The 21,820-nt window shown below is 40.0% G+C and overlaps 1 protein-coding gene across 1 annotated transcript in view; it reads right to left on the reverse strand.

The window, feature by feature from the left end:
- LOC110174277 (rho guanine nucleotide exchange factor 17) overlaps window positions 1-21,820 on the reverse strand; it is a 47,185-nt gene that overhangs the window by 25,048 nt on the left and 317 nt on the right. The window contains exon 2 of the mRNA XM_055147770.1: window positions 16,737-21,819. Coding sequence (XP_055003745.1) covers window positions 16,737-21,695 — 4,959 coding nt within the window. The 5' untranslated portion in view covers window positions 21,696-21,819. The remainder of the gene's footprint in view (window positions 1-16,736; window position 21,820) is intronic.

The following is a 21,820-nucleotide window of genomic DNA, read 5'->3' on the forward strand; positions in this document are numbered from 1 at the left end:
ACTTTTTATCCCGTTCCTTCTTTGGCCCTTATCCGTCTTTCTCTCCATTTCCTCCTTTTATCCGTCTTTCCTCGGCATTCCTGACCCCTCACGGCCTAAAATCCTGGTGTGTTTTTGTGAATGTGTGTACCTAAAGGTTTCCAGAAAAGCAGAAAAAAAACCTGCTTGCTAATATAACAAATAGGTTTTAGTGCATCATCGCGCCACAGGAGGCAAATAAGTCTGAACTCAAGTTGATGGTGACAGTGAGAAGGCAGATATTTTATAATAGGAAAATGCACGGTAAATATCACACCATTGGGTTGTAAAATAAAATAAATAAGCAGATAATACTTCATACTGAAAATATTATAACTTGGCACTCATTTGTTCATGTGTAATTACCGAAAAATAACACATAAACAGGACAACTTTGGACCTTTCCTTAATAGTTTTATGATAGTATTGATCCAAATTAAAACTACTATCACCTTATCATCACATTTTGGTTTTGTGAAGGATGCGCAAGTAGACCTAAATGCATGTTGCCATTACCAGAAAAAAAAAATCATAACAGTAATGATTATTGTTAGATTTTTAGGGAAAATGAAGGGAAAATACAAGGTTGAAAGCTGTCAGAGGAAGTGAACTGTTATTGGCTGCTCAGTTGCTATGTAACCCGGTTGCCACAGAAACGTTTGAATGAGAGAGAAAGCATGAATGAAGGAAAAGACAACAAGCGGACACCTCCTGCTGCAGAGGTTGACTCCTGGATTGCGTCACCGGTCTCCTAGCAACCGACCACATCTGGCTCAATGATGGAGGTCAGACTGGATGAGCAGCTAATGCTTATATCAGACTGCTAAAGATAGACAGCGGGATTGGTTTAGGTTGTGAAGATGTAGGTCAAATCAATAACAGGTATTTTTTCTATATGTTTTTTTCCCAGTCAGAACACATGGCAATTATACTGTATATATCAAAAATATAACTGCACTAACACCAAAAGAGAGAAATAAGCCTGAATAATCTGCATCAAATCAATTGACTCAGGTGTTAAAGTGGAGATGAGGGACCATGTGGGAAATGCAGCTTTGATTGACTGACCTGGCAGACACTATGAGTCTAACAACGAACGTACATAATGTAATAAAATCAGTCCAAATCAAAACTTGTTTAGGCGCATAATGTAAATATGCTATTAACTGATCTATCTTTGTCAATTAAAAGATTTTTATAGCAAAAAACTACTGGAAAAAAAAAAAAAAAAAAACAAAATATTAACTAGAAATAGAGATATCTTGACAGAACTAGTATAAGACCAAATGTTAATACAGTATACATATTAAAAACATTAAATAAAAATCTGTTGAAAATTACAATCTACAGTCAAAGAGCAATTTCTATTATCATAGTATTGGAATCTGTACCAAGTATCAAGCTTTTTATTTAGAACTGAAATTCAAAACGTTCTCATTACAACAACCCAAGTAATAATGAATCATTATTTGTTCTCTGTTTATACAGGAGATTTGTTTATATCTGCTTAACATGCTCCAGCAACTTCCAAAGGCTTTTTGCAAAGCTAAACTAAGAAGACAGAATTACCTTTTTCAGAATATAGCCTATATATGGGTTAATGATATGTTAAAGCAACCATTCGAAAATGAAAGTTATAGTAATTTTCTTTCACTGCATGCAACATACTGTCTTGACAGTAACCATTAGTTCTTTATTTGCTGTGCACACATAACCCAATCTCAGCTCTCATCGTCCTCAGTGCTCGCCCTTTAAATGAATCCAGTGAGCTGAAAGGTGCCTGTCAAACAAGTGTCATTCCTGTATAAGCCCAACCGGAGAAAGGAGTCGACTTTTGGACAACCCACCCATGCGCGCAGTGCCCCCAGTGGGACGCAGCTAAAAAAGGCAAACATTTTCTTTATCTCTCTTGCATACACACACAGAATGACACACAGTTGCTGCGAAACCGGATACTCCCAGGAAAACGTATCCCTTTATAACTTTTCCTATGCAGCAGTCACATTCCACTGTATCTACCACGAGATTCAAAAAGCCACACAGGTTGCTACTAATGCTAAAAGTCTCAGATAAGTATATTAAATACGGGATATATAGCACAATCAGAATCAATCTTTCTCCAGACAATTTCACCAAATATGGTCAATTTCCCACCAGAGCGCTCCTATGCCAAACATTGATATCAGCTCACAGTGATTTAAACCCATTATGAAACATGCATGAGGTCATCAGCGAGGGACTTAAGAGCAACATTTTGAAAGAGTGTGTCTGCCCCAGAACACTGCAGCCTTTGTAACACAGTATCAAGACTAGTGGAAGTGCAATGTGTTGACTTAGCTGTTAGATTAACTATAACTTCCTAATAACCCGGGCAGCAGTAAGATGAATGAGAGAGGCTAATATTAGAGCATTTGGACACAGCCAAGTGGAGAGTCATTTAGTTAATGTGTACTCCTGAAAAAAAAAGTTTGCATTGGGAGATAAAGCAATCCAAAAAGTGGGTTTGTGCAGATCAGAGTCAAAATCAGACTTACAAAAAGAGAAAAAATGTGTTTTAATACTGACACACCAACTAATAATAGTCATGGTATTATTTTAGTAATACTCTTACTACAGCTACCTCGTGGGCTACAACATACTACAACTGCGGCAAACACTACATCCACTATTCTGTAAATGTTACTGCTATTCATTTTTTGCATGTCACAAAACTGTCTCTCATGTCTCTTGAGCATCATCCTAAAAGGGACTTAGTTATAAAAAAAAAAGACTGATAAAATAAAGTAGAAGTTTGAAGGTTTCCTCGTAAGCTCTCCCTCTCTCCTTATAAGGCAGTCTCATTTGTGTGTGTATATGTGTATGTGTGTATGTGAGTGTGTGTGTGCAGTACGGGTTGGGTCGCACTTGTACTTCAAGCAGCGATTGGATCAACAACACACCAGGGATAAACCAAAAAGTTGTAAGTTTTCTTCTACTTCAAACATATTTCCACTCATTTCTGTGCTCTCTGCTCTAGTGCATGGTCAATGTGGAAACTGCAGAACTTATGTAGAGAGCAAGCAGAGCAAATAAAACATGACATCACTGCTGCCACTATATGTTTATGCCTATGGATGCTCACATGGGAATAAAAGGAATTATGTGCAGGAAGCTACACTCTCTTTCCTTTCTAACTCTTTTCTAGATCCTCATTGAAACTGAGCTTCCCCCACTCCCCTTACAGCGGCCTGCTTCCCAGAATGTTCTGGCCACAGCCCAAATGACAGGAATGCAGGAATCCAGGTAGCAGGCTGTCTCACTCACGCATTTACGCTGAAGTCAACTGTGAATGAAAATCATGTACCGTGAAAGCTTGCACTGCAATGTGTGTCCTGTATGACTTATGTAGGCACTATATGCTCATACAATACCAGAGGACTCTTGACTTTATCAAACAACAGACAAAAGTATGGGGATCCCTACAGCTTTCTCTAAGTTAATAGGACAACTTGAAATTCTCACTAATCTATAATAAAAATCACACAATAAATCTCACACAATTTTGAAGTCAGTTTAACAAAGACTCTATTTACCATCATAGCAAAGCTTATAATGTATTCTACAGTTAGTAGTCTATGATCTTATTTTTAGAAAAGAGTTGGGTTTTATACAGCATATTTTGTTTTCATGGGTTTGTATGTGCATTAATTCAATCACTCAATATGTTCACATATCTGTGTCAATGTTGAGCGGTCAGTGAACCGCTCATACAGTAATATGCCCGCCCATTCCTCTTGTACAAGGCAGTTCAAACATACCAAAGTCAAAGCTATAAATTAAGGTTATTTAGACAGTGTTGCTTTGCTCTCTCTCCATCATGCCATCCTCATTTGTCTTCCCCTTATCTTGCCCTTGTATGTCATTCCCATCTCACATTGAGGAGGGACTACAGGAGGGGAAAGAGAGTTTGTTTTTCCGGAGAAGACAACATTCCCAGGCTTGGACCATTCCTCTTCCTATTAATAGCGTACACACACACATCCAAACCAAACACAAACTGCGCCATCACTTAAGTAAAGTTGTTTCCAATGAAAAGAGTATGTTTGAAAATGAAAATAAAATATATACAGCATTTGTGCAACAGCATAGATAAGAACCTATAAGCATAAATTAAGATACAATATTTTGAGCAACAGTTTTTTATGTTTATGACACTATTAAAACTATGGAAATAATAAAATATTGAGTTTTTCCCAAATCCTCAACATCTTTACAGTTTCTTTTATACTCCAAGTCTGTTACATTGCCAACAAACTATTAAATTAGTCATCAGCAAGTTTTGCACAGTCTCAGATTTTTTAAGCATACTTTAAGTATAAAACAGCAAATCAAATTTTAAAAACAAAAACAAAAGATCACCTCATATAAGTCAAGGTGCTACTTGATAGTCATGTAACAATACTCAAAATATTGTGATATAATGTCGAATGTCTCACAACAATATTAAGGGTCATCACAATATGTTGAATTTCAAGTCTCTTTGCTTAAATTCAATATTATGGTGCTGAAGTAGCTTAACAAAAAAAAGAGAACTACAATAATTTTTTGCTCTTTTTCAGTTCAATTTACACAATGAAACAACTTAAGCAGTTTTAAATCTTAATTCTTTGGTTTATGACATAACCAAAGGCTTGTCAAGGCATTTTTAAAGGAAAAAATCCTCTACAAGCCTCCACAAAATATCACAACAAATATCGAGAAATTTGGGTAACGTTGCATCCCTACTACTTGACAGCTTGTCAGCAGACACCTTCTGCTCCTCCTTCCACTTTCTTCCTTGAGCGTTGCAACCTATCATTAGAGAGATAAGAGCCTGTCATGTAGCTAGCAGTTAGCTCATGTTGGGTTAATGCTGCCGCTCCGGAGGTGAGAATGAGGTGAGCTATGGTGAGAGGTCAAAAGGGCAAAGGGAAACCCGGGGGACAACAGTTGCACATAGTAACATAAAGGCACGTTCTGTACCTCAGGCCACTGTCACATTCAAAATATATGGATTTAAAGCAACTTTATAAATGGTAATAAAAATATTTCACCCTTTGATCACTATCTCTAAGTACAAGACAAACAGAAAGTGGTGGGTAAACAAAACATTGAGAAATCTTTTGGCAAGCTGAAATCATTAAGTTGTATGGATAAGGATTATAAATATACCCTTGATAAAAGTATTACAGCAAAACAGTGATCAAAGAAGGACTTACAAACAAACAAAAAAAAAATATATATATATATATATATATATATATATATATATATATATATATATTGTAAAGGAAGTCATTAAGTGGCAATTGAAAAGGCTACAGCTGCATCTATTATAACTGTACAGTGCCTTATCTAAACTACATAAAATGAGAAAAACAAAGTTGAGCAATACGATGTCCAATAATTGTTCATTTATTTCACTTGAAATAAATAAACAGTTGAATGGTGTGTATTGTTTAGTGATTTATAGAAAAAAAAAAATCAAGCACAAAGGCTTTGAGATATTTACAGCACTGGCATTGTTAGAATGACGCATCCATAAGCCACGTTAAATTCCCTGAAGCCTTGAGCCTTCAACCTTCAGTGACACTATGCTGTCCCTGTGTTTTGCAATAGCCATTTTTTAAACCCCAAAGTTCAAGATCTGCAGTAGGGCCCTGGGAGCAGAGTGCTCATATGGAGTAGGAAATGTTTCCTCTAAGATTGAACATTATAATAATATAATGTAGGTAATTATACAAAATCGTAAAAAAATTCACAATTTTTACATTGAGACACATTTGCCAACATTCATGTTACTTTTTGAAATTCTATTTAACTTACGGAAGATTCCATATATGGCATTTTGTCACTGCAATCACCAAATTGATAACTCTAGTTAGTGCAGTGGATTTTTGCATACACTTGTTTCTTTATGAATTCAATAAAATTATGTTTATATTCAGCATAGCCTGCCATGCTTTGACTGGCACATTCAGGCACATGCTGCCTGCCCAAATACACAGCTAAGAGAGGCTTTTATGGCTCAAAAGCTGTTCGCTCTGTCAATAAGATCCAGATGTGAGCTCGACTGGAGAGGGGATATAAATAACTGGAGAGGTGAGGAAGACAGATGAGAAGGTCAGGGGAAAGATGGAGACATGATCAATGACACACAAGAGGCTGGAGGTTTAGCCATGACCAAAATAGAAAGGTGTGATTAGGAATTAATTTATTGTTTATGGTTCTCTTAAATGTCTTTCTCCAGCTCCTCTGATGTCACCACATTCCTCCGACGGCATTCTCACACCACACACATGGTTGCTACGGGCGACCAAATGTACACATACGGGCCATCACAGCTCAAGCCGAAGAAAGAGATGGAAAAAATGCACAGGTCAACACAATTCATTTTGGGGCCATTTTCAGAAGTGGTTTTAAAACACATTAGGCAGAAGCCTGTGGACTATTCTGTATGTGTGTGACAGCCTCCCTAAAAGCCACTTCCTGCCCTGCCCAGTCAAAGAAGACAATTATGGTTGTGTTGGATGGATAGCACATAAGAAATAGCTCCATAAAAAGGCACCATCCATGTAGCTCCCACCTCAGAGCAGACTTTTTAAAGAACAAATATAAATAAATGATCTAAAAGCATATTCTTTGTTTCTTTGCATTTCATTAAAAAAAGTTTAGTTTTTCACTTTTGTTTTCAGGAAGAACTTTGTTTTAAGATCACTTGTTTGAAATGCAACAGGTGTGTGCATATTTATTATATATATATATATATATATATATATATATATATATATATATATATATATATATATATATATATATATATATATATACATATATATACATATATATACACATATATATACACATACATACACATACATATACACATACATACACACATATATATACACATACATACATACATACATATATATATATTTTTTTTACTTACTCAAAACACCACTACCAAAAGTGAACATGAATAATTGCCTTCAGAGGGATGCTGAGCTTCCCATTGAATCTCAAGAACATGTAACTTCAAGGCCAGCACTGATGCTATTTTAAGCCATTAGGCCCATCCTTATCTCTTCACATTTGCTCTGCTCAGCATTCAGTCACAGTCTTGTAAGTTTTCAGCAAAGAGCTGGACAGATTCTCCAGCAGACAACTACACCAACATGATCTATCTAACATTGAAATCTAACACAACATCACAACTTGTAACAGAATGACACAAATGGTGCAACTGTAGTGGCTAGCTTTACTTGAAAACTCATATTGTTACCACACTAGTTTTTACATCCCTACATGGACAAACGCCTGCTGTTTTTATTACCCTGGCAATCAGTTACCACCATCAAGCCCTGGCTCAAAGAACTTTAGGAAACAGAACTGTAGTTTAATGTGAATGGAATCTCCAGAGTGCACTGTGTGAACCGTGAATAATAATCTCTCTTCTTACACTACACACAAGTGGAAATGCAAAGTTGGGTTAATAAATGTCAGATAAGACAGGCAAACACCGAGCCTCAAAGTACATAAGAAGCTTTGACCTCGGAGCAAAGAAGCACAACATTATAGTGCCCCCCATGACAATTTGAGTCAAGACAATCTCAGATTCACCTGAAGGCTTACTGTGCTCTTAAGAAGCAGTGACAGCGCTAATGCTACTGCTGTAAAACTATAGAACTATAAACCATTTGTCTCTTAAGTCCTGTTCTTCAGGTGAGAAACACAGGAGAGGACAGGCAAAGGGAGAGGAGGGGGAGACCAAGGGGAGAGAAGAGGGTCAGTGGTTCTCCACATAGACAATTTTCAACGATTAGCAAAAGTAAATTTGCTATGATGAAATGCCACAAGAGGCAGGACCTCAGCTCTACAGCTCTGAACAGGAAGTCATGGACCCATTATCAAGGCGTTGTTGTTTACGATTAATACAATCTAAAACAATAATCAGTGTACGGTTAGTTTAATAATAAATAGTAATAAATAAGTCTAAATAATATGTCAAGAGGTTTATGATGTGTACTTCAGTAGTTGGGGGCTATCAAGATGAAAATACTTAACATTCCAAACTTGACACGGCGACTATCAATAATATACCAAGTTTACCATTTAGAATGTTTTGTGCTAATGTTAGGGCTATAGATTAAAGTATATTTTCTAAAAAGTTAAAATGAGTCAACCATACAAAAATACAATTGCACTGCATGCTACAATGCACATTCACACTGTTAAAACTCCCTTCCAAGTTCTCCTAGTTGAGCTAAGGTCAACATATTTGGACGCTGACTCAGTTTTTTGTCAAAACTTTGCATGAGACTCAATGTTATACTTTAGTACAAAGGTTAGCAGCAGACAGGCAGACTAGAGTTTACTGTAAGAGGGCAGGGGGAGTTAAGTGCCTCTATGACGTACAAATTATATGTTTTCAACTGAAAGTTGGCAAAGTTACAAAAAAATGTAGAAAAGGGTTATGCAAAGTTGTCTCAAGATATTATACAAAACTATTCAAACTTAAATTTGATAGAGACCACCAGAAAGATTGTCAAGGTTAATTATTACAGTCAGAACAAAGTGTTAAAGGAAAAATGCAGTGAGGTAAACCCCCCACTGAGCCTCCCGCTTACAAAGTAGGGGTTGACTATGTGATAAAAATAGCATGAAGTCCTAACACTTATTATTGTTCACTGAAACTATGTACTGAAGTGCAAACATTCTCCAGGAAACAATCCTGCTGTGGCTAAAACTTTTTTACATCTTTACGCTTATTTTATTTCTGGCACTTGTCTTTATCACTAAAATGTCTATAAATTATAAATCACCAATCAGAATGTGCCAAAACAAATCTACAGGTTAACTATACAGCAGAAGTGAAAACGTCATAGTCTGTCATTGTTTTTGCTCTTATGCTTCCTGGCAGCTTCAACCTAAGACTTGTACACATAATCATCTAGAGCTGTTTTCTTTTCAACAACTGAACAGTGTATCAATCACTTATCCACTCTGGTATAAAAGGCCAATTGAAGACAAATAACCACACTTTCAAAAACACTGATGAAAACTCTGTATAAAATGTGGATCATAATTAAAATTAGAGTTTTTTGAAAACATTGCCAAGTTCTAATATAATTACTGTTTCAGAAATGATGTAGTGAAGTTTCCACAGCCCAAACCAAATCTTTGCACAGAGCAAATACAGGGTCTGGATGACAATACAAACCATCTGATAAGAGTGAAGTCAGTGAAAGACTATTGTAAACATGAGTGCTGAGAAGACCAATAAAAAATTGAATCAGCGCTCAAATATGCATGTCACATAAGTTCAATCTAATCTAATTAAAAGCAAATATGTCTCTATCCAGTGAACAGAATTACACACATGGACCAGAAACACCTGCCTGTGAGGCCTGAGGAGGAATGAGGGGGGCCTTCCTTTCCGGTTTCCAACCATCGTCTTCTCCCTGAGCTTTAATCCGAGAACCCAACAGCCATTCTGGCACGGCACTGCGGCATTTCCACTGTCTCCCATTCTGATTCTGGGTCTTATTCCTTAACTGGCAGCTAGAACATGATCCGAAACGACGCACTGATGCCATAGAACAGGCAAACTCAAGGATACGGGCCAAATGGAGGAGAAGGCTTGAAGATAGCGGGGCATGTTTAGTTAGAGGACAAAAGATTGGTCTATCAGCGAAGTGTGCGCGACCACGCCACAAACTATGCTTCTCTGTGAATGAGACAGATGAAGTATTGTGTGAAAGAAAGCAGCATGTCTTAAGACCCACTCAGTCGCATATGTAAGCATTTCATATGACGACACGTAAAACTGAACAACTGTGAACACGTCAACCATTAATGTATCAACAATAGTGGACACAACGTTTTCATTCACAAATCCCACACAGGTCTCTTATAATACAGATATTGTAAAATTATCTGGAAAAACAGGTGGTTTAAATGCAATTCCAGTTATGGTCTACAGATTAAGTATATAATAAACTTTTTTTTTTTTGTAAATTCATATTTATCATTCAGAATTGGAAAGCAAATGGGCGTCTGCGCTGTTATCTTGAATTTTGAGCTGGCAAGGCTATGTATTAGTGGCTAGGCTGGCGCCTCCGCTCAATTTCATTTCTCTCCAGAGACTCGGTCAGGAATTGGAATACACTAGATGGTTTGAAAGAACCTCAGAAATATGAATCCAGGCACTAGCCAGTCAGCGAAGAGGCATACATTCTGTGTTGGCAATGATTCCCATTGCCGAGATTGAGGATTTAAAGCCGGAACAAAGAGAATGTTTTGTGAATTTTATCAAGGGGAAAGTCGTTATTGTCCTCCTTCCTACAGGATTTGGGAAAAGCTTAATATAACAGTTAGCCCCGTTAGCGAAGCATGACACACATCACGACCAAATAGCTGCGAATCGTTGAATAAAAAAGTACCCACCTACCGTCGAGGGAACGAACCCTAATGCTGCAAGGTTCAACAGTTTCCATGAAGTGATCAGGCTAATGTAGTGGTACACACAATACTAAAATTTTAGCCAACAGACATATGCAACATCAATTTTGTTACCACCTCTTTCTTTCAGACAATAGAATGTAATTTTCAACATTGAATAATAGTACTACCATGTGGTGTTATATCTGTGTAATCCCTCAGTTGTGGAGTTATGTTTCATAGTGGTCCAGGGGCGTTGTGACACAGCTCAAAATCACTGTAAAGCTATTCAATAAAGGTTTTTTTCTGCACTGTGAATTTGATTTTTTTTTTAGCATTGCTACTTGCTCAAATGAGTATCTATTTAGTAACAATTAGTATCTGATTTCCAATATCTTTCAACCCTACTATGTATATTGTCGGGTTAATATAGAGGCAATATTAGGGCAAGTATAGGTAAAGTAAAGTAGTAAAGGTAGTTGGAAGGATTTTAGTAATAGCATTAGAATAGTAATAGTAATTGTGCTAACATAATTGACCAGCCAAACAAATATGACACATGCAAATTAAAAATAAAATGCACATTTGTATAAGAAGTTGGAAAAGGTATGCTAAAAAAGTAAAAAATGAAGGTTACTTCCACAGCTTTAGACTTCCACACCAAAGCTAAAATGAATGCTACGTGGGAAAGAAAGCACAATCTCTTATAGCAACAAAACACAAACTCTGAGGCAAATTTGAATACAGTGCACATTGTTTCCCACATGTACACATTTGGGTCCACGTCTATAATGGGTCTGAGCATGCGAGAAAGAGCTGAAAGAGCAGCCCTGCTAGAAAGTGCTGTTTCAGAGGAGGCTTTCCTTACATAAGCAAAGTGCTCTGTAATTAGACTGGGTGGATCCACACACTGAGGAGAGACTCACACAGAGACAGCCAGGAGGGACACAAAGCGCAGGCAAACAAAGAGACAAATAAAGCCGGAGACAACGGTTATGCATCACTTTTATTCTGTTCAATCTCGAAACACGCCTTAAAAGGTTGAAGACATTCATAGCATGGCTGTCATCAACTTAAGGCGAGCACAAGCAGCACAGTTTTCCCACAGATTTTTCCTCTTGACTGGGACCGATCAGACGGAGCACCACTCTGATCTACTGGCAGCATTATGTTACATGCCACTTACTATGTTATACACATATTTACTTTGCAATGCTGCTGGCATATTTCAGACACAAGGGAACACTAAAAAGTAGTGTTCTATCAAACCACAAAGGCTTGGCACTAAATAATAGGCTCGCAAACATTTGTGTTGTGGTGGTCCAAGACGCTACTCAGCAGAGCAAATGTCAAAAAATAACATTACTCATTTTGTTATAAGAACTAAACCAGGGGTGTCCAAACTCTTTTCTTTATCAAGGGTTGCATAGCAAAACACAGATGAAGCAGAATGCCGATCAAGGGCCATAAACTAGTGGTCAACATATGGAATCATTAAAAAATTTGCATATAAAACTGGTTAAAACAAGTCACAAGACCTTTATTCATGCATAGATCCTCAACGGAACACATTATCGGTTTCATCAAGCTGGATTTTCAAAAACTTGCCATAAAAAGTATTGTTAAAGTAATATGGGCCAATTCACCTGGAAGCCTGAGGGCCAAGAGAAATTGGTCTGAGGGATGCATTTGGCCTGCGGGGCATAGTTTGGACATGCCTAAACTAAACGCATAGCAAACACAGACAAATTTAAAGTATACAATCAAAATGTGGGTTTATAACTCAAAATGCAGACCAAAAAGTATAGTTGCTTGAAGAAAATGATTAATCTGGACAATTACATTTCAAAAACCATTAGCGTTCACAGCCAGTTGCAAATCCCACACAGAAACACTGTACCTGTCACATACTACATCCAATAAAATAATGCCTGCCACAACAAAAAGACTTCCGAATTGACCCAGTTTATTATTGACAAATGTTGACGTTTATGCAACTTTCACTTCTCTGTCCTGGTAGATTTCACTACTCTGCCCACCTCTGTTCTGTACCATCTCTGCCACAGTCTTTTGATGCCCCTGTCCATCCTACGTCCTCCCTCTGATCTGCTGAGTCAATGAACCCATGGCGGCACAACAAACCACATCCTCCAGGCTTTCATCTCCCGCTCCCCTTTACATCTCTCAACGGTCCCGGCTTTTAGGAGCTCACAAACCTAGAGCTGACCTTTGCCTACTAAAGTGCACCCATACCATATCCTGTAGGTGCGTGTGTATGTGTGTGTGCTCGTGCGTGTGTAGATCTGCCCTTTTGACTGGACTTTTATGTGCACTTTCAAAGGGACCAGTCACTTTTTGAAACATCGCCATGCTGTTTTTAAATAATGTAAATCCAGTAAAGGCTATACAGGACAATTTAGAAATCAAACCAAAGTTTACTGTGTTAGTAGTAGGGCTGCTCGATAAAATGAGTAAAATAATGATAATATTTATATCAAAATTTAAATAATGGTAAGTCAGACAGTTATTGTTGAGAAAAGGTGGGGCTAAAATAAATAGAAAACAGATGAACTTAAAGTAGCAGATATATCACAGAAATGTTACTGTACAGGTACAATTTATAACCAGGCTGGCGTCACCTAATGCCTCTCAATTCCACTTCTCTCCAGCGACTAGGTCAGGAATCGGAATACACTAGACAGTTCGCAAAAACCCCGGAAGTGCGAGTTCTGGGACCAGCCAATCAGCAAAGAGCCATACATTCTGTGTTGGCAACAATTCCTGAGATCGAGGATTTAAAGCCAGAACAAAGAGAATGTTTGGTGAATTTTATCAAGGGGAAAGACGTTAATGCCCATCTTCCTACGGGACTTGGAAAAGGATTAATATATCAGTTAGCCCCATTAGCAGCGCATTATTTATGTCATGACCAAATAGCAGTGATTGGTTAAATGAAAAAAGTACCTGCCTACTGTCGAGCGAACGAAACCAGCTGATGAATCAGGCTAACAATCATAAACTGTGTATATAAATGGACATGGCGAACGCACTAGCCGCCGTGTTCCAAACTGGAAGTTCGCTCTTCCGGTTCATACTGACCCTGGCTCCCATTGATTTACATTGGAATATTGTCGATCCTCTCTGCAACTGTTGCTCTCAGCCTCATCATTTTGGTCTTAAAATAATTGGATTAACCCGCTTTACGTGATCTTGGTGTTTTTATTTAGCTATTTTGGCCTAAACCGGAGCCTGGCTTCAAATTCGCTCCTTTAACTGTTAATAACACAAGCTTCATTTGAGTGGTGCTGAACGCTATGGGTGACATTTCAATCACTTAATACACTTCTTTATACAGTCTATGTGTGAAAACCATCAGAAACGTTTTCACTCAAGGAAAGAATAATTTTGGTTACTCTGAAACGCACTGTTGCTGTTTGAAATGAACTAATTCTGTTTTCATGTTTTTAATCAGGTGCAGCACCGTTAAGCCTTCCTACTGTTGTGTCACTACTATGTAACACGATTAGCATGTTTGGAAAGCCCCTAGTGAATATATCTAGGTGTTTATGAAATATAATCTTATATTGTATAGGTTTTTAGTGACTGCAGGAATTTCCAGCTTTATCATAGTACAGCGTCGTACACAGTGTTAAATTAAAACTTTCAGAATAGTGAACAAGAACAGGGTATTTTTGTGTGAAATTCTATCTCCTATCTTGCAGCATAGGAGGAGCAGGCTTTGCTTTAAAAAAAGAAAAGAAAAGAAAAGAAACTGATCAAGCCAGAAAACAGTCAATTCTATGTGGGTGGCCTAATAGAAATCTGTCAGTCATAAATCTAGACCAGTGCTTTGAAATGTAACCATGCAAAACAGAGCACAACACTGTCCCATTCCCAAACGTTCAGTCAAAACCTTATGTGGCCTCATCAATAAGACAAAGGAAACAAAAATGGCTGCTGTTCATCTTCCTTCAGTCAAACAGTTTACGTTTATGGAACACAGATGGTCAAACTTTGTTTATTGAATAGATATTTAAGATGTCCCCACATACATATCTGTCAATATCACTGGCAACGGGTCCTCATTACATGCTACGCACAGCTGTTCTTTCTGGGTTATGCAACAGAGGAGATAAAACACATTCTTGCAGCATGCTAAAAATTAGGCGAAATATGCGGGGAGACCTATAGCGTAACACAAACCAGTGAGTCAAGCCCAATGTTCCGTGTGTTTGGACAAGCTATTGCCTTAGGAACTGAAGACATGAGGGTTAAGGAAGATCAACTGTTTTTGCAGGGTACTTTATAGTTTAAAAATAAAAAGATATTAAAAATAACTGTCTGGTTTTAGAAAGACCTGTTTTCCTTCTCCCCCTCCCTTCATCGCTCTTTCATTCTTTAGCTCACTCTGTACTATTTTAATCCTGGACATTTTTTTGCACATTCTCTCCTTCCTGCTTGCTTTACTTCTTTTGCGCTAGTCTGGCAAACTAAAATAAAGCATACATGTGAAAAGCTGGAGAGCACAGTGTTATCTTTTGAGTTTTCTAGGTTAATAATAGCAGGGAGTATTGTTTACAATTAATAATCAGTGCTTTTGTGGCTAAATTGCCCTAACTAGACTTCTATGAAGATTTTCTATCTAAACTATACTGTAACTGGGTATTCATTGGGAAATATGTGTTTAAAGTTTCTGATCGGGGACATATGACCGTGTTCTCTCATTATTAGCTTACTCAAAGTTGTAGGTCCATAAATTCGTACGTATTTGAGAAATCCTGTGTCATCCTGCATATTTGAGACTTAATAGCTCAAAAAGCACCTACTTCTCTAACTGATGCAATTACTGAAAATAAATCAAACTCCAGATCACACGTGCTGGGTTAAATATGTCACATCTTTCAACAATAAAAACATATAAATCAAAATCTGCAGCTTCCTACTATGAAATGCCACTACAAAGAGTTGGAGCCTATAAATTCTTCCATTTTGAAGAGGAAGTGAATTTATACTTTTTAGTTCAATATGACAGTTTACAATTTAAAAAATATAAAATAAGGATCTACGTATGTTTCAGTTTCATCCTAATATTTCTTTAAGCTAAACACAATTCCAGGAATGTTATTTTTGATGAGGGAACCATGTTATAACATGATTGAAAGTATGTCCCTTAAAATTGTGATCATTTTGATCTGAGCCAAATATTGTTAGGGTTATTTGATAGAGTACAGTTACTACAACTAACTACTACTCGAAGTACTTCTAGATTTGCAGTCTTGGACAATATAATGTGTCAAGACTGATGTGGCACATATTTACACAAGGCCCATTTGCTTCTAAACGCAGAACACCTCTTAGCTGCACGTTAGCACAGTGCTGCCTGTGGCCTCTGTGAACAATGTACAGCTTTAATAGACACGCTCAACTATAATGTGCACACGCCAGCCACTAGCACTGGATATCATCAAACACTTCTGTGAGCACAACAACTTCCCATTTCCCAAAGCCATTTCCTGCCCAAGGAGGTGATTCGCCAGCTACGGGTTCAGTCGCCACAGCAACGAGAAAGAACAGGAAAGGAAACAGCATGGACGACGAAGAGGATGAAAAACCTGAAACACTGAAAAGCACTAAGTTTTCTTTAAGAGTCTATTCCATTAGGATCTACAGGATACAAATGTGCATAGGGTAAAGGCACTATCAATTTAATGATGAATAATACTGCAGATCATAACCCCAATATGTTTATGGAATTACAGCTCTAACATATGAAGTCTGTATTTCACATAACAATTTTCTTCTGGCAAAGGAAAAAGGGATTCATGACAAACCAACTGTTCAAACAGATTTCCACTTGTTAAAGCTTTTGTCTCGTCTTGTTTATTCAAGGGAATAACATCCACAGACGGTTACTGGCCTCAGTCCTTAATGACTTCTGTTTTGTGGTCTTGCTCAAACCATATCCAGCCCTAATTCACAACAGTCAGAAAAGGCAAGACATAAACGTGTCAGTGAGGCCATGAATCAAATAAACTTAAAAGGTTTGCATAAAGCTTGTTTTGGCTGAAGATTCCACCAGGACCAAATAAAGGAAAGCACAACGTATTCTATATATCTTTTTGATATTCACAGAACACAGTACTTGTAATAATTGTGTTTATGTGATGCTACACCTGCCATGTAATGTTATGCAGTACACATTTGAAAATGCAACACAGTGAGGTAGACAATGAAAAAAAGAATAAGGGTAAACTCACCACTCTTGGCTTGGTCCTCTGGGGGACAGGAATGGATGGGTGGTCATCTGATGTCTTATGCTGTCCAGTATCCGCACTGACAGGGGCCTCAAATACAGCTGTAGACTCCACTCCATCTTTAGGAACAAGCGTAGGCCTGGCGTCTCCCTCTGAGCTGCTCCTCTCCAGAACATATGTCTTTGGGACATCCTCCAGTGCAAGGACATTGTTCCCTGATGTCTTATTTAGCAGTGCGGACTCAGCAGTAGGCAGCACAGAGAGGCAGTCTGCTTCCTTCACAGGATACAAGGGAGGAGGGGAAATGGGGATAAACGTTGTTGGTTCACTGGCATGGCGAACATGCTTGGGCTTGGTTCTGTCTTTTGATTGAGGCACAATCAGAGAAAGAGGAGCTGTGATATCAGTTTCGTCAGTGTCATCTTCTTGCTCGTCCAGCCCTAATGATTCAAAAGGGTCCTCCAGGGGGCTAAAGTGTGCCAGTCTATTTGGTCGCCTTCTCCCCGGTCTACGGATTATTCTAGGGGTCAAGGCTTCAACAAACTTACGGTCAAAGTTAAAGTTAATTTCCTCTTCCTCTTCTGCTTTACCCCCATCAATGGCATCATCATCTTCATAATTTTCAGCATAATGGCAATCATCTGATTTAGAACGTGGCTTCATGGTGTTGATACTGTCATGATTTTGTGACTGAAGCACTGCTGTTGACTTGCCCTCTGGCTTCCACATTTCCTCTCTTTGCTCAGACAGGATTGGCTCACTGCTAGAGGGTGGGATCTGGCCAGTTTGCTCCAGTTCACTGATTGGCTCAGTGCTGCCGGACTGTGCCTTATGCTGTGGATCAATGTGCACTTCACTTCTACGACTAGGGTCACTAAATGATTTCTTCTTAGGTGCTTTGCCATTTCCATTATCATCTATCATGAGTCTGTCCATTGCACCTGGCTCTGCTACAATACTTCTGATGACCCCACTGTAGTCTTGAATGTCGTCATCACACAGGCCTCCATCGCTGTATAGTGACAGGTCGCTGGCTACACTGCCCTGGTATTCTGCCAAAGTAGTCATAGTGGCTGTGTCTGAAGCTCCTCCCCCTTTGATAGACAGAGAGCCTAACAGGTTGCTGTCCACAGATGAGAAGTTGTTATTTCCATCCTCCGTTTCAGAACAGCATCTCTGAGGCATAGGGTCACTGAGGGAGCGGTATACAGTGGACTCTCCATTTCCAGCTGCAGCTGTTGTTGTCTCTGTGTTACAAACATGGCTCATGTCTGAGCTTGTGCTGGCATTACCAGAAGGGGAGAACTTGCGCCGTCGCCGGGTGCTGTTGGGGGTTGTAGGCCCTTCAGGCCCCTCTACTCCAGCTGTAGCTGTTACCCCGGGTGACACAGGTTTATTGCAGGTGATCTCCTCGTTGGTAGTGCTAACATTCTTGCTAGCAGCACAGTCACTCCCAGCCACACGCCCAGAGAAAGCAGTGCCATTTTCAGTCAGTAGATTTGTAGAACTCACATGCTTCTCTGTGACCTTTTCTGCTTCCTGATGCAGCCCCTCCGCCACATGGAAGGCTGATTGTTTCCATAAGGTGACAGGCTTCTCTATCAGGTCCCTGGAACTCCCTGACCCTAAATTAACCTCTGCTGACCCCAGGAACGACCTCTCTGTGGGTTCACAAAGGCCATACTCTGGCTCTGTCACAATCCCTTCATCTGTTAAACTCGACTCATGTCCAGAAAGTTCATCCACAGAGCGCTCGCAGGACATGCTTTCCTCAGAGTCCCCCTTCAGTAAGGCTTTTTCTGTCTCTCTCCTCTGCACTGTTCCCCTGTTCTCTGTGCCCTGGCTGCTTAACTTCCCTAACTGCATACTTGGTCCATCCCTCTCGCCCCTCTCACTCTCTTGGTTCTCCTCCTCCCTCTCATGTTTATCTTTGGGCTTTACATTCTTACACTCATGCTCTTCTTCTGTCTTTGCCTCATTCTTTACACTCAAACTTGAAAGCAGTTCCTCTTCATTTGTTCTGTTCATCTGGAAACTGTTCCTCTTTAAAACATCCTCAGTTTTCTTAACATCTATGTCATCAGCATCATCTTCCCTATTGCTCATTTGACAGATGTCTTGAATAACCTTTCTTGCCTCTTGGACGTACTGATCCTGTAACGGAGTTGGCATTACATCATCCTCATCTTCATAAGAGTAATGCCTTCCTATCCTAAAATCACCACTGTCACTTTCTACCTCTCTGTCAGGGATTTTCCCCCGACTCCCCTCTCCTTCTAGATCAAGTCGCTGCTCAGAAGAACTCCTCTTAGCTGAGCTGCTTGTCATGTAACCTCGTACTGTTGCTGTGGGTTTCTCTGAGTAAGTAAACGATTTAGTTCGGCGCAGGGTAGCAGTTAAGTCTTTCAAAGATGGCCGACAGCCAGAGGTAAGCGGTGCTCCACTCTGACTACCTAAACCAATCTTATATACAGACGATCCTTCACTACATTTTTCACTTGTTTTATGCATTTTAAGTTCAGACAAGTCAGACTTCAGAAAATTTAAAAGTGTGAGTGTTTCTGATGCTATATCGGGGTTAGAGATAGATTTTTTTTCATTAGATCCTTCCTCAAAAGCTGCCCTCCTTAACTTAACATTTGGATTTACTCCCATTCCTGAATACACACCTTTCTCTCTGGCAAACATACTGGAGGAAGAGGAGGAGACTTTAGGCACAAACTTAGAGCGCACATGTGAAGGAGCGCGAGAGACGTTGTCCCCATGGCCAAAACTGGGAGAGCGATACATAGTAAAATTACCATGGAAGGTTTTACTGAGCATGGATGTAGATGGATTCACTTTCCTACTACTACTACTTCCTACATGGCTGCCAATCTGATCATCTTGTTTTAGTGTTTCAGTGCTGGAGTACCGGCTGCTGCTGCATGACCCACCAGGACTGCAGAGGAATGGAGGGATGTTGACCTTTGACACCCGAGAAACAGATGGGCGTGTGGTAGCTGCAGGTGAGGACATACGCTCCCATTGCTGCACTCTGAATCTGTTACTATAACTCCCTGCTTCTCTCACAGACTGGGTCCGGGTTAGTGCAGACCCAAACTGTTTGCTAACTGTATTTTGCCTCTCCATTTGCTCCATGGTCACATCTGTGTCACTGTCACTATCTTCTGATTCTCCATCATGATCATCATAATCAGCACGACCTGTCGAAAGAAGACCAACTTTCTTTTTCTTTCTTAATGATCGCCGACGTACAGCATCTCGACTAGGTGCACTTATGCAGCCAGGGCTATCCTCCTCACTGCCTGAAGACCTGCCAATGCCTTTAGCACCCCAGAGCCCATTTTTATGACGTGATACAAAACTGCCTCCACAATCTAGCGTTCCTCTTTCCTCTCTATTGCAAACGGAGGAGATGGGGCTAGAAGAAAGGCTCCTTCCTCTTCTGTTGCACTGTTCCTCCTCGTCACCCGAGCTGAATTTCCAGCGGGAAATAAAGAAAGAGCCACCACCTCTTTCTGATGCTCTCAGTCCTGTGTTGGGAGCTACAGTAGAGGAGGAGGCTGTGGCTTTATCTGGAGGTGGAGTGAAGAAGGAGGGGGCTGGTTCTGCAGAGGAGCTATGTGAGGAATGTAAACTATCCCTGGGCAGCCCGACCCCCTGTCTACCCCTCTCCTCCCTCACCTTAGTCTGGAGGAAAGAGGTGGAGCACGAAGAGGTGTCTGGGCTCACTGAAGAAGCAGCAGAGAGCTGAAGGTCAGGGTGAGGGTCAGGTGTCACCCCTGTCGTCCCGGGTGCAGACTGGGATTCTGAATTGGGATTTCTCGATGCACTCAGAAGTGGGTTAATCCTATGGTGGTGACTAAGACTAATTTGAAAAGTATTTCTGGGGCCACTATTCTCTGCATTTGTCTCATTGAGATAGTGTTGCCTGACAGTTTTGAGAGACAAGTCCATATCCCCACAAACAGTAGCAGGACTGCTTTCTCTGCTCTGTCCACCCACTACACATCTCTCATGAAAAGACAAGGAGCTAGTCTCAGTGACAGACCCACAAGAAGAAAGTTTATCACTCTCGTTAAAGATATGCTCATCAGAATAACATTTGCCAGTAGTTTTTAAATTTTCATATGAGCTAGATTTGTGTTGTTCTTTACTTTGCTTTTCATCAAAAATTTGTCTAATTTTGGTAACACTTGGCCACTTGTCAGAGTGCAGATCGCCAGGATGTGTGAGTAAATAAGTTCTGTGGGATTTGCTGGGCCGACTAAAAACATCTTCTTCATCGTCTGTTAAAGTTTTTCTGGGTTCAGAATGACAAATATGTGCGTAATCTCTCTTACCAGTGTGGCTGTCGAGTGAAACCCGTATTAAAATCCTCTTTTCTGCTCTCCTCTCTGAGTCGGAACCAGACACCGAATCAGTCCCAGAGAAAACTTTTTGCACTTTGTCAGTGGAGGAGTCCCGGGCTGTATCACTACTGTCCAGTAAATATCCACTAGCGCTATCCTCGTGAAAAGAATGGCGAGAGGGAGATCCGTTTTTCCTCGAGTTCCTAATCCGGGGAAGAGTGCTCCTGCCCCGCTTCAATGCTGCTCTGTCACTCGGTGAAGTTGTCTGAGTCCCTGGTGAACCGCCGCCGCCGCTGCTGCTGCTGCTGAACTTCTCTGTGAGTTGGCGGATGGATGGAGAAAGAGAAGAGATGGGAGTGGAGGAGCCTCTCTTTGGGTCTGTGGTTGGGAGGCCGGCGGTTGTGGCACGGATTTTGGAAACTTTTCTTGACTGACTGACATTGCGCGTCGCCAAGTGCTGTGGTGCTGCTGTGAGATCCGGAGGAAGGGCGACGCCAGTTGCCTCCGAATCCTCTGATTTGTGGTCCTCACTGTTGCTTGCACTCCAAGACCCCAGCTTTTTAAAAGACACGCTGCGGTACACCATCTTATGTCCTTTTTCAGCCATTGTTTATGTTAATTCCCTCATTATCCAAGCGACATTAGTTAGAGTCCATGCACCTTCTTGAACTGTGGTCAACTTCTCCACTACATGATAACGGCACAAAAGTCCAGCAACTATGCTCTTTTTCC

This window comes from Boleophthalmus pectinirostris, unplaced genomic scaffold (assembly GCF_026225935.1).
Source record: "Boleophthalmus pectinirostris isolate CB_2022bp ecotype Guang Dong unplaced genomic scaffold, ASM2622593v1 HiC_scaffold_9, whole genome shotgun sequence".
In the NCBI taxonomy this organism is placed as follows: Eukaryota; Metazoa; Chordata; class Actinopteri; order Gobiiformes; family Gobiidae; genus Boleophthalmus; species Boleophthalmus pectinirostris.